The sequence below is a fragment of the Anser anser genome (assembly GCF_964211835.1).
Source record: "Anser anser genome assembly, chromosome: 1".
In the NCBI taxonomy this organism is placed as follows: Eukaryota; Metazoa; Chordata; class Aves; order Anseriformes; family Anatidae; genus Anser; species Anser anser.
This window is the reverse complement of record NC_139720.1, coordinates 81,389,112-81,403,281: the sequence shown is the minus strand read 5'-3', so window position 1 is coordinate 81,403,281 and position 14,170 is coordinate 81,389,112. Positions and strand designations below refer to the sequence as shown.

At 39.2% G+C, this 14,170-nt stretch overlaps 1 protein-coding gene across 11 annotated transcripts in view; it reads left to right on the top strand.

The window, feature by feature from the left end:
• The window catches only part of LOC310895701 (multidrug resistance-associated protein 1-like), a 50,277-nt gene that overhangs the window by 1,688 nt on the left and 34,419 nt on the right, over window positions 1–14,170 (top strand). For 2 of the 11 annotated variants that reach the window (XM_083827305.1, XM_083827301.1), the window contains exons 2-5: window positions 2,799–2,961; window positions 3,818–3,896; window positions 4,576–4,669; window positions 13,083–13,144. In XM_083827305.1, coding sequence (XP_083683431.1) covers window positions 2,799–2,961; window positions 3,818–3,896; window positions 4,576–4,669; window positions 13,083–13,144 — 398 coding nt within the window. The other 9 variants (XM_083827311.1, XM_083827310.1, XM_083827312.1 and 6 more) reach the window with 9 other exon arrangements.

Below are 14,170 nucleotides of genomic sequence, written 5' to 3'. Positions count from 1 at the left end.
CTTCTGCTATGTCATTTACTAATTAGAACTACTGCTCACTGTCTTTATTCCACTGATTAATCTGATATTCATCTTGTTCACCTAAGCAAGGTATCAGCACGCTACTCTGTGTGCATTGGAAGGCATTTTTGTTTGTTATGTTCTAGCCTTGTGCTGTTTTAGGTGGTTCCATTTCTTCCTAACTTCTCCCTAAAATTATCTAAGAAACAGTTGTTTCTTTATTTCTTATTTTCTACACAGTATTCCTACCTGTTTCCAATAGTATTCTGTTGTTTAGCTTTAAAAGTTAAGTTAGGAAGGCTTGTCTTACCAGAGGATATTAGTAACACCATGCAATTCCCAGCATAAAAGTGATGAAAACAAGTGGTTGTTCTCAGAATGCAGTTTTGTATGAATCTTCTGCATAATCTGCTTCGGTCATGCAACTGCTGACTTCTGTCTGGGTTTTCACATCATCCGAACTAACACCTGCTTAACTTTTTCCTTCTCTTCATCACGTTCTCATTCAAGTTGCTCTGTCTTTGCTGCAACAGCACATGCTTCCCGTTGCAGTATTGTCCTTTCTTAGGCAGCATGTAGTTCAACCTTCCTGCAGTGGTACAGCCCTAAAAATGCACTCCTGAGCTGTAGCTTTTCCCCATCAAATTAGGAGAAAATATCTATAATTATTTCTAAACTATTAATATTTTTTATTTATGAACAGGAAGACTACAGAATTAAAAGACTGATCTGCAAAGCATTTGAGCATGTTACTTGTAGTTCTTGAAGAACCAGATTCTCCTCATTAGGCAAATAATCAGAAGACTGGATATACGCTGTTTTTAGAAAAACTGCAGTGTAGTGCAGAACAACAACAAAAAATGCCTTAAAGAGCCAACTCAAGCAAAAACGAGCATGTTCAGAATCTCACTGAAATCCCCTTTAAAAAAAAAAAATAAAGACGCCAAACTTGAAGATACTTGGAAAGACAAAATCAACATATTGAAGATGGCCTGCGCAGGACAATCTAGGTAGTATCCATTGCTCTATAGCCTGATCATCTTTCTGCATCAATAATAAAAACTGGTACATTACTTTTGATCCTTAATATTTATTGTCTGTATGACTCTCCTCCTTTCACGAGGGCTGGCGGGGGGGGGGGGGGAAGAGGGAAAATAATACTCATGTTTCATCAAGAGCATCTTATTTAAGTGAGGAGTAATTTATACACAGCTTGCAAAAGCATACAGCAATCAGACATTATTATCACAGATGACAGTCCTTAGTATCCTCAGTCTGACATAAGAAAGGGTATAATAAGGAAGATGGCTCCAAATCATCACTCTAAACGCTCACAGCAGAAAAATTGCAGATTTGTTGTTTGACAATAATCATTGAAAGTGCAGAATATTAAAGTAGATCACTTTCTATGGCTTATTTTCTTCATCTGAGCATATGCCGTGTGTTTATTATGAATGTTGAACTGTTTATGCACACTTAATTGCTGTGAAGCTGTTATAACAAATTAACTTGTGCTTGCCTAAAGCTGCAGATGACTTCTGAGTGACTTTTACTGGAAAGTGCGCATCGTATCACTAGTAGTAGTGTAAGCCAGTTCTGCTTTTTTTATTCAGAACAATAAATTATCCATCTACTACAGTAACATAGACAACGTTTGGTAATTTTGTCACTGCATCTGATGGGATTTTTTGTCACTTTAAGACACCTCATTTCATACCTGGATATTATATCCTCTTAAAGATAAGTTGTTGCCATCCTTAACATTCCAGATCTGTGGCAGGAGACTTGTTGGCCATTTGTTTTCACTCTGCTAAATCAGCCTTACAGTTTGTTTTAATAAGAAATTGTTAATTCCATGACTGATATGCTCATTCAGCCTTGCATAGGGAAGATTTAGTATTTACTATGAAAATTACAGTTTCCTTGCAAGTGGAACCAGTATTTATGCAATATCACTGCTGTAGTTTGGTTCTTTTAGAAGGACTATGCAAGGATTACTATGCAGGCAGAGATGAAACTTCTTTTCAGTGAAGATACAGAATATCCTGAGTTGGGAGGGACCCCCTAGGATCATCCAACTTCAACTCCTGCCTCCAAACAGGAGGCACATAAGGGTGTGGTTTGGGGTTTGTTTCTTTTTTGGTCAGGAACACTATGCTATCTCCCATGAGATGGTAGAGTCTCTTGATTCCTTGCCATGCATTTGTGATGAAGGTTACATAGTACAGAAAATTGTGTTTTGTGGTGGTTTCAGAAACACTAGTCTCTATTAAGGTGTGCTTTCCTACAGTTTTGGTGCTTCCTGCTTTAGGAATTTAAGGAAAATAGAAATATATTACTGGATTTCATAGCTTTTACATAACTGATATTATCAATTTGTTCAGTTGTGTTAGCTGCGCAAAAGAAGCTCTGTAATAATTGTACTAGCAGCTGTACATGCATAAGGTAACCTTTGCTATAGATACAGTAACTTAGTAGTTACTAAGTTCCTTGCGGCTGTCATCACTGTTTTTTAAAAATAATCTAAAAATCGGATTATTAAAGACTAAACAGCATCGATGGAGTGATGGCTCGTTCTCTTTTTAATATTTTTAGAGATGATTTTTTGTTTTATAGGGAAAGCTTAGAATTTGAGCATGGGGAATGCAGAGAGATTTTTAAAATTAAGTAGAGAACCTTATACTAAGAAACTTGCACTGTTTCTGACTATGGCAAAATGTACATTATTATGACAGGTTTTTGTTTTTTTTTTTTCAAATACTTAAGTTCTGTGAGAAAATAATGTAAATTTCTTTCAGGCTGGACCATTAACCAAAGTGACAATTTGTAAGGACAAAGAAGGAAAGCCGAAGTCTTTTGGATTTGTCTGCTTTAAGCATAAAGAATCCGTGCCTTACGCAATAGCTTTGCTGAATGGAATCCGTTTGTATGGAAGACCAATTAAAGTACGGTATCGGTTTGGTAGGTGTACTGGTCACAATGATTACATAAGTCTTTGTAAAAATTAAATTGTTTTCCTAAATGACTATTTTTTAATCCTGCAGTCTTTCAGAAAGATGACAATTTATAGCTGAATCTATTGCAGTCTATTTTTAAGGAACAAAATCTTTTTGTGGTTTTTGCATAGCAAAGTATTCACCGTTTTATTTTTTGTTTACTAAGAAAAGACAATGGGTTGGTTCACAACAACACAACTTGCAAGCCAGCAAAGACCACGCTGTATGGAATACAGAAACAACTCTGGTGTGGCCACAGTTGTCATGACACATTACATTTAGTAAGAGCAGCAACACTCAAGCTGTTTGGTGACTTTTATACACAGAGTTATTAGTTTTAAGTGGAAGAGATTGTAGGTAGAAAAACAGTCAAATCAAAGTTTTATTCTTCATTTTATGTTTATGAAAGTAAACCTTCTAGAAAGTTAATGATTAGGCAGTATTTGCAACCCAGACATTAAGGAGTTGTGTTCCCGCTATGCACTGTGTCGCTCTTTACTTAGAAGGCTGTACAGAGCAGTTGCTGGTTGTATGTAAAGTGGCTGAGCTTCCTAAAATCAGAAGCAATGAGAACAATTTTCTTTGTGATTAGTTCAACAATCCTGATTTGTGCTTCTGTAAGTGACTGAGTATAAATGATAAACATTTTCAAGCAGTAAATTGATGCTGTAGGTTGTCAGCCATAAATTGACACGTCACCATTACATGCTAACTTTGATATACTGGTGCACTACAGATAACACAGAACTCTTTCTGTGTCTTTAAGTTGTGAATCAAATAGTCATAACTGAATAGTCATTACAGTATTGTCTTATTTACAGGGAGTTCACACTCATCAGAACTAAACAGCCCGACACACGGTTTCGAGAACTATGTTGACTTATATTCACCTTCATATAGGTAACAAAGATCTATAAATTAATTGTATGATTATAATTAAAAGAAATCTTGTTAAGAAAGTGAGTTGATGTGGTAGAACAATGAGCAGTTGCACACTTTAATTGCATCCTTACTCACAGCGGGTTTTAGTTAATGTTTGGTTGTTCAGCTTGCCAGATGTTCAGTTAGTTGAATGTCCAATCCTATTTGGTTTTGCAAGATACAGGCACATTTAAGTATAGTGTTCGTACTGGCAGTGTTTGTAGTTCTTAGGGAAAAAGAAAATCTGGCAATAGAAATAATCGTTTCAAACCCCATTGAGTTTATATCTGTAGTTTTGTGTGTGTGTATATACAAGCAACTGTCACGCACATATGACCACACAGGTAGAAACCTGTTATAATGGAACTCTGGACACACCAGTTTCAATGTTGAAAAATTATGAATTTGGAATGTTAAAAACAAGTGTGACAGAACTCCCATGGTAAAATCCAGGACTCTGAATCTGCGCTTCAGTATGTCAGGGTTACTTGTTGAGTCTTTGGATGTGTTTTCCTTGTTTTATTAGTCTTTCATGTAAGTCCAGATGTTAATATCTGCATTGGATATACTCATTATAGCCTAAGAATTACATCTCAGTAGTCTACTAGGCAGTATTTGGTGGAAGTCTGGTCTCTGTACATTTGCTTGTTTTTCCTAGGTATCAAGAACCTTATGGAAATGTGCCATTTCCTGTTACTCCTTTTCCAATGAACAGTAGTTTACCTCAGGAATACTCAGTCTTTCAAAAGATGGTGAGTTTGTGTTAAAAGTTATAAATGTGGGAACTTTTTTTTGAACCTGACGGTATTCTGCATTTTGGCAAACAAGCGTGCTTATTTAATGACTCAAAATTTGGGTTAGGCTGCTAATTTGACTATTAGGTCTGTTTCTCACTTAAGGGATCTACCTAACCAAACTGTTTTCTTACTGCAGGAATGTCTTAAAGGTTTAGCTTAGGGAGGCTAAAAAGTCAGTCTACAGAAGGAGCTCATTGCTGTACTATGTTTCAAATCAAATCCCCTTGGTGAGACAAGATAACCTAGTAAAATTACAACCATGAAAGCAATAGGTTTTTCATAAATGGCTAATTCAGTTGGTGGCCACTTAGCTCTTCTACTTATTTCAGATATGCCCAGCAGAAGTTTGAAATGTAGTTCTGTTCTAAAACTGAACTAAAACTCCTCCAACAAACCACCACTGCCATTATGAGAAATGTTTAAGTTAGGGCAACAGCAATTTAAGGGTTTCTGGCCTGAACCTTTTCATGCCTCTGCAGTTCTCACATTGAATTCTCTTTCATTGCAGTAGGCAGTGAGAATCATATTCCATTTCTGTCTATCAGACTCAGGTGCACGGGTCTATTGTCCTAATCTGAGATATTCCCCAAATCAAGTGAACTGATCTCTTCAGATGGGCCAAGACCCATGGGCCAAGCCCTACTCATGAAGCATATCATGGAAATTCTGAATCTGATGAGTATGAGTTGGTAGGACTGAAGAAATCCAGCATGTAACGTGAGGTACAGACTGTGGACAGTCCAAGTGCCACCCAGTCTGACCAGGGAATGGCCCTGCCCGTTGTAACCGTAGAAGGGGTGAACTCTGGATAGATTATACCTGATAGCTGCAATCTGATCAGGAAGATGGAGAGGGTCTCTGTTCCTTGCCACACAGATCTTTCTGGTGGTGGCCTGCCTCCCCACTTCATGGGCTTAGTCCTCAGAAGATGTGGTGCTTGCACAAACTTTCCCATCCCCTCCGTTGTGGTTGGATGCTTTGGAGGGTACCATTGCCCCCACTGTGCTCACTGTCAAACCCATTTCTCAGTAACAGTGCAGTACACAAATGTTGAGAGACCAAACTCTCAGCAGACCTGCACGCACCACCAACTTAATTCCATTTTCTACTTGCTAGAAGAGACAAACAGTATCACAGCATGTCTTCAATGATTGCTTGTTGCAGCTTCAGCAGGAAGCAATCTGCATGAATGTATGCCTTCATGCATCTACCTCACCTTTATGTGAGTGTGTCAGGCTTACTCGGGAGTCTCTTTTGCACGCAAGAACATACTCAGACATGCTTCCCATACTTTTTCGGGTTACTACCAGTCAGTAGAAAGCTGCTTGCCCTCTTCTGACCTTTGTAATTCTATTTCTGTATTTGGACTGTGTATTTTATATGAGAGACTCTCGGGATACTTCAGAGAACGTATCAAGAAGCTGTGCACTTATTGTGGTGTTCCAAGTGCTTTAATCTATGGATTCACTATACCTTGCTGGAACTTGTTTCAACAGTAACTTCAAAATTAGTTGAATCAAACCAGACTAAAAGAAAAAAAAAAGAAAAAATCAGATGTGCGTGTCTTTTTATTAACAATAGGTATTGTAGTTACAAATATTTATAAAATGCATAGATGAAGAAAATAAAGGAATGCTGTGTTTGGTCACCAAAGACTTAACAAAGACTCAGCAAAGACTTAATGGGCAGTTTAATCTTAAATCAGATTGTCTGTTTTTCAACTATACTAGTTGAGCTAATAAAATAAATGTTTTGCTTTCAAATTTTGTGTTTATTTACTATATGTAAGTTGCTGTCAATATTTTCATTGTAGAAACTGTAATGCATGTGAAATTAAGCTTTTCAGAACTTCCTCTTAACAGTATTAACAATTCATTTCCCCAGATGAACCACTTTTTAGCACAGCAGTATACAGTTCACAGCCCAGTGAGTCAACTATTTCCTTACTATCAGATGACTCCGCCACTGCCTTCAAATTTATCCGTTCCTCCTTATCAGAATCAAGCTGCAAATTTTAAGTCTGGACAGAGTTCCTTTGAATTGGCCTTGCCGCATTCAAGTGATTGTGAAGTGTACCAGGTGGATGAAAGCACTTCTAAAAGAAAGAGAGAACAGCAAAGCTGTGACAGTGACACTAGTACTGAAGATGACCAAATGAAACAAAGAGAGTGTAACCAAAAATACAAGAAGTGCAAAGCCAAGAAAAAGAGGCATTAATACTGTGTAACTGGGTTAATTTTTTAACTATATTTGCTATTTTTATTTAAGAGAAATTCTCTCATCCTTGCACTTTATTAAAAAAAGGAATGCTCAAGATTCATATTAATTTTGAAATGTATTATGCATAAATTATGCTGATATACTTTATCTAATCTCAACCAAATTAAAGAAGAAAGTACTTTAAGCTATGGGAAACATTTAAAAAGTTAAATTTTTCCTATTGAAGGAAAAAAGTAGTTAGTTTTGTTGGTTTTTTTCTAAGAATTGTGAAAGGCAATTATTTCACTACTGTGGAAACTTTATGAAAATATATAATTTCAGCCACTCATAAAGCATATGTATCATTTCCATGATTTATGGAATTTATTTTTGGGACTGGTGTAAGAACTTTCTGGAGCAGTTGAAGAACTGAGCAGGCTAGAAATAAGTGTCATACTAGAGATGTGCTCATCACTGAAGTATCAGCACCTATAACTTCTACTCTTTTCTGATTTAGGTCTGCTGTTATGTTCCAATAGGATCACTTTGTATACTTACTGGAACTGTGGTGTGTTTTTTTCCCCACAGTATTAAATGTGAGGTAAAGTACGGGCATTTGCACTAACCACAAGACTTACATAATGTGTCAATACTTGAATGTATGTACTTTATGGCCACAATATGTACTGACTAGAACTATATACATATATATATATGCATATTTCTATGATCTTATTCTCTAGTGGTTTATTTGCTTATTTGAGACTCTATTTGTTAATTGTAACAAATAGATAAAAAACCTAACAGAGTATCTCCGTTACAGTTCTAATTGGTACCATAAAAGTCAACTGAGTTAATACTGCCTCTTAAGAAGAAAAGTTCCTACCTTGTTTGCGGAGGAAGAATAAACTCTCATACAATGGTGAATCAAAATAGTGACCTATTTTCTATCTTTTCACAACTTTAATTATTCACAGCTGCCATCAATAACCTACAGACAGAGAGGTATTTTTCTATATTAGACCAAGTAAAGGTGAAACGCTTTCATGATCCTTTTATGAGAAAGCAAAACACTTCATTTTCAGCTATTAATTGCTTAAAGTCTTCTATTGAGACTGGATGTAGGCTCCAAACAGTAAACTGAGTTTAATAAAACCAAAATCCTTTTTCCTTGGATATAATGTTGGGTTGCTCAAAAGGAATGCTTTTCATCCTCACAACAACAGTATTGAGAAAGAATATCCAAGTTTACTGGTTTATAGTTGATAAGTTTTACAAGTCCAAATGAGTTTAAGAGGTGGAAGAAAACACAGCTTGCAACCATTCCTATTTTTTCTAATACTCTAAATCACAGCTAATGAATTAAATTTCTCAAGGATGCCACTTCTAACTTCCTAAAGGGATTACTTCTTGAGCTAAGGAGACTATTGCTATAATATGTATGCATATATGGCACCCTTGAAATGTAATTAGCAGCAATTCAACAATCTCTGGAAGGAACTTATATAACAGGTTTGTGCCTTAAATAAGATTTATGCCTTATGTATTAAGAAACTTGTTAAGCCTGCCCAATCGCTTGCTTTTCCCTTCCACACTTCCATAAAAAACACTTGTCCCTTTATCTTTTTTCTCTCACCAGTAGCTCTAGGGCTAAGCTATGTAGATGTAATCTAACTTATGTTGAAATATATTGCTGACGTTATACCAGTAAGTCACTGATCGCAAAACTTGCCACTGGTTTTCTTTAAGTCCATGTTAAAGAAATGTAAATGTGATCACTTAGAAGAAGAAGATGTTGACATCAGCTTAATTTAGAAGTGAAGTTCATCAGACAAAAGAGAAAACAGATGCCCTGGCCAGAGTTGGACAAGATAAAAGAGAAGCTTAGTCTATGCTGACATGTCCTTACCAGACTTGCCCTTGAACAGGTATCTAAGATCATCTGTTCTGTGCAATTATACTCTGTAAAAGGAATAGGGCTAATAAAATACCAGTATGATTTGTTTAAAGAAGTATTTTTCTTAGGCTTTTTCTTCCCAGTCTTTTTTTCCTGAGTGAGGTGTAGATTTTAGCACCTTTCAATAACCACTGAAAACTCTTTGGTGTATTTGAAGAAGAAAAGCTGGACCTGTAGGGATGTGCTACAATTACTTTAGCCATAAATAAATTCTTCTCATACATCCATTAACTTCATCAGGACCTCACTTTAGTTAAGGCACTGCTGATATTTTCATTACTGATATTGCTGATATTTTCAAACTTTGGGCTGCTCAGGGAACTAGTTAGCAAGGTCCCCATGGAAACTGCATTTGAAGTCATGGGCATCCATCAGTGCTGGTCGGTCTTTAAGCACTGCCTCCTAAAAGCACAGGATTGGGCAATTCCAAAATACGGGAAGTCAAGCAGGCAGGGCAGTAGGCCAGCTTGGCTGACCAGGGATCTTCTAGATCGAGCTGGCAAATGTACCAATTTTCAAGAAGGGCAAGAAAGAAGACTGGTAACTACAGGCCTGTCAGTCTCACGTCAGTGCCTGGTAAAATTATGGAGAAGATTATCTTGGGAGTTACTGAGACGCAGCTGGGGGACAATGCAGTCATAGGTCACAGCCAACGTGGGTTCACGTTGGGTAGGTCCTGCCTAACAAATTTGATTTCCTTTTATGATAAGATAACCTATCCCATCGATCAAGGAAAGCCAGTTAATGTAATCTTTTTGGATTTCAGTAAAGCTTTTGATACAGTTTCTCATAGAATCCTACAGGACAAAATGTCCAGCATACAGCTAGATAAAAGCATCATACGATGGGTATACAAATGGCTGATGGGTAAGGCTCAAAGGGTTATGGTAAATGGGGTTACATCAGGCTGGCGGCCAGTCACCAGTGGGGTCCCCCAGGGCTCCATTTTAGGGCCAGTTCTTTTCAATGTTTTAATAAACGATTTGGATGTAGGACTAAAAGGTGTTTTGAGTAAATTTGCTGATTTGATGATACTAAACTGGGAGGAGTTGTGGACTCGGATGAGGGTGGAAAGGCCTTGCAGAGAGATCTGGACAGATTGGAGAGCTGGGCGATCACCAACCACATGAAGTTTAACAAAAGCAAGTGCCAGGTCCTGCACCTGGGAAGGGGCAACCTGGGCTATACATACAGACTGGGCGACGAGACGCTGGAGAGCAGCCCCGCAGAGAGGGATCTAGGGGTTTTGGTTGATAGCAAGTTGAATATGAGCCAGTGTTAGCGTTCATGAAAACACATAATCCACAAAGTGATTATATGAAGGTGCTTTATTAGGCGCCGGAAGTTAGGGGCATGCCTGCCCAAATCTAACTTCGTCTGATTTGTTCTCTTAGTTCTCTTTTATTTCCTAAGATATTACATATGCATTAGGTTTCACAACTCATCTATGCATATTCATTTCCTAACTCCGCCTAGCCTCGCTTCGTATGCTAATTATCTTATCAGTCCTTCTGCGCTTGCGTACTACTCTCTGGTGGTCGTGTGGGTGGTCGTCGAGATGAAGTAAGATGTCTTCATCAGAGTTGAACTTTTTAACCTTTCCTTCTCACGCATGCTCTCTGAGCCCTTGGTCTCAGTCCAAACCGCAAGGTTGGTTTGATCCAGTTCCCAGGGTCCAAGAAGCCCCAGTTATCTAGATGTCTTGCAAATTGAGCATTCTTTTAATCCTCCTTACTCCTCATCATGAATTGGTGCATTCTCATGTTACCCTTGCACATATATTTTGTATCTTCCAAGCGCAGCCTCGGAACAGTAAATCGCAAATGTAACATATTAAACAATATTGTATTATTTCTTCTTCTATTACTAACACCAGCAGTGTGCCCTGGCAGCCAGGAGGGCCAGCCGTACCCTGGGATGCATCAAGCACGGCATTGCTAGTCGGTCGAGGGAAGTGATTGTCCTGCTCTACTCTGCGCTGGTGCGGCCTCACCTCGAGTACTGCGTGCAGTTCTGGGCACCACAGTACAAAAAGGACATTAAACTGTTGAAGAGTGTCCAGAGGAGGGCAACAAAGATGGTGAAGGGACTAGAGGGGAGGAGCGGCTGAGGTCACTTGGCCTGTTCAGCCTGGAAAAGAGGAGGGTGAGGGGAGACTTCATCCCGGTCTACAGCTTCCTCATGAGGGGGAATGGAGGGGCAGGCGCCGATCTATTCTCCTTAATCACCAGTGATAGGAGCCGCGGGAACGGTGTCAAGCTGAGGCAGGGGAGGTTTAGGCTGGACATCAGGAAGAGGTTCTTCACTGAGAGGGTGGTCACACACTGGAGCAGGCTCCCCAGGGATGTAGTCACGGCACCAGGCCTGTCAGAGTTTAAGAAGCGTTTGGACCGTGCTCTTAGTCATATGGTCTGAATTTTTGGGTAGACCGGTGTGGTGGCAGAGTTGGACTCGATGATCCTTATGGGTCCCTTCCAACCCGGGATATTCTATGTTTCTGTGATTACGCTCTCGCCGTATCTTGCGGCACAAGATAGAGGCCGCCACCAGCTCTGCGGCCGTGCAGCGGGGCTGACGGGGCTGCCCTGCCGCGAGCCCCCGGGCCCAGCGAGCAAGCCGCACCCCGCCGGCCCCCAGCCCCGAGCAGGGCGGAGGCGGCGGAGGCAGCAGCGCCCGCCTTGTCCCCGCCCGGTGTGTGCGGGGGGGCCCGGCCATGGCCGGCAGTTACGAGCGCCTGAGCCCGAGCGGCGAGAAGGTGGGGGCGGCCGGGCGGTGAGGGGGGGGAGGGAGGCCGGGCCCAGCCGGGTCGGGGAGGCAATGCCGGGCCGGTTCAGCCCAGCCCAGCCGCGGGGGAGCTGCCGCAGTGGGACAAGGGAGAGGCAGCGAGAGGGAGAGTCGTGAGGAAGGCGGCGGAGGGGCGTAGTCGTGACGGGGTTTCATGCAGGTGTCCCCGCAGGCCCGTGTTAACACGCAGTTATTAAGGACTGTCGTGTGTTGCAGGAGAACAGGCGTCCTGGGGCGTATCCTTCGAATTCATACGGGATCTCTAGGCCGGGGATTTGCTCAATAGTTCTTTCTTTTTTTTTTCTTTTTTTTTAATCTTTCTTAAGGAAGTAGGAGCTTTGCCAGGGATAGAAATAGGAGCAGGATTTGACCAGAAAATGTTCGTGCCCATGGCTTATTCAATAGTAAGAGACGGCATTTCAAACAAGCAATGCTGCACGGATATAAAATCCAGAAGTTGCTATGATCTGTGGCAAATGTTTACATCTGGTAGTGAATGGCAAGTAGGTGCACAAGGAGATGCGTTTGATACAGAAGGAGCATGTACATTTTCCTTACGTACTTGTTTCCTGGATTATCATTCAGTCCTTTTTCACTGAAAGTACAAGAAAAATTGTATTTACCACATTTTTTCAATATAGGATCTCAGAGCACCGGCAGCATACATTTTTGGTAGGTGGTTTCTTCACACCACCTACCGAAAAGAACTATAACTGCATCTTCTGTTAGAAATGAGTTTAAGGTGTTGCTGAATTACTGACTGACGGAAGTTACACCCTGGGGGTGCTAAAGTCTTTCTTGGGTGTGGATACAAATTCCTCAGGCAGTTCGGGACAGTTCATACTTGCTTTCCTGTATTGCACTTATCTCCAGTAGGATATGAACAGGCAGCAGTACATAATCCTCATACTTTTCTCTCCACCTTCACCTGTACAGTACGCTTTAGAAGTACTTCATTCTTAGTGTCTGAAAGGAGGTTGCTTTTCTTTAGATATTAGCAGTTCATCACTTCCAGTAGCCAGGTTTTCAAATAGGGGAAAAATAAAACAAGATTTTAACTCCCAAAATTTAAGGAACACTTGCTTATATTGGGCATGGTTTACTGTTGGTGTAATACTCTAGAGAGTGTGTAAACAGTGCAAAATCAAGCTAAAGTGATGGTTAATTATACTCTCACTGCAAGTGAGTTGTGAAATTTATTAAGTCATGAAACTGAAGATCTCTCATTTGTCATGCCTTGTGTTAGAATGTATTGATGGGAGCAGGAACCAAAAAAAAAATAAAAAAATGTTAAGTATTAGCAGTGTTGTAGCTCAGAATTAAGTAGCTCCTAAGAATTATTAAGGAATACTAAGAGGGAAAAAAAATCTTTAATCTTTCAAGCAACATTCTTTTTTTTTCTTTTTTCCTTTTTTTTTTTTTTAACAGAAATGCAGCCCCGAGGAAAATGTTTTTTGCGTCAGTAAATTAACATATTCCTGGTTTAGCAGGTAAGAATTTAATAAGTAGCTTGTTAATATTTATTTATTTATTTATTATTTCTTTTTTGTAAAGTTTGGCAATAGACAAAAAATAAAGTAAGGTTTTCTTTGTGCTTGTTATAGTGACATAACAATTTGCTAGATCTCCAGGAACAAATACTCAGTGGTATATTTAAGGTATTTTCAAAGTAGCTGACTTCATACTTGTCTTCCTCCCTCGTTTATGTCAGGCCGTACAGCATTACAGTAGATCACCTGTTCAGGAAGACCAGTAAAGTTCCCCTGCTTCTTAAGAATTTTTCCACTCAAAAATAGGAACTGAAAGTTCAGCTGTATCAAGTCATGCAGCTTCCAGTCAATATTTTGGATGGTATTTCAAATAATCTCATGTGTTATGAATGAGTAATAGTCACAAGATATAACTTCTTTTTTTTTTCCCAAATCATTTAAGCCAGACCTATATGAACATTTTAAGTGAGAAAAAATATTTTAGGAGTATTATAACTACTGCTTGCTGTATTCAATATTACTATTTTTAAGCAAAAACTGAAAATGGTATCTGCACTTAATAAGCTGAGACAAAACAATCAGATTGTTTAAAGCACTGAGAGTATTTGGTTAACTTCAACAGGGCTGGAGTTCAAGAGTACACCATCATTTTCAGAGTAGCTGTGGTTTTCACCAATCCTTCTATACCATACCGAAGTATGCAGTACACTGAGTGCAGTACATTCATATGATTTTTATTTGTTCGTTATGTCACAGTGTTAACCCAAATGTCCAACGTGGGACTTTTTTTTTTTTTTTTTTTTTTTTTTAAGAAAACGTTGTGTTTTTTAAACAGTTCCACAATGTTTAACAAAAAGAAGGGAGTGGGCTGGGGTGTTAAGATTTCAGTTCTGCTCAGTTAGAGCCTGCTTTACTATGAAATAGGTTAAGGAATGCAATTAAACTAATACTGTAAATATTAGATATGGTCCCTCTTCCCAAACAGAAGCAAACAGGAGTAATAAATTGTTAAACTCACCTTCAGTG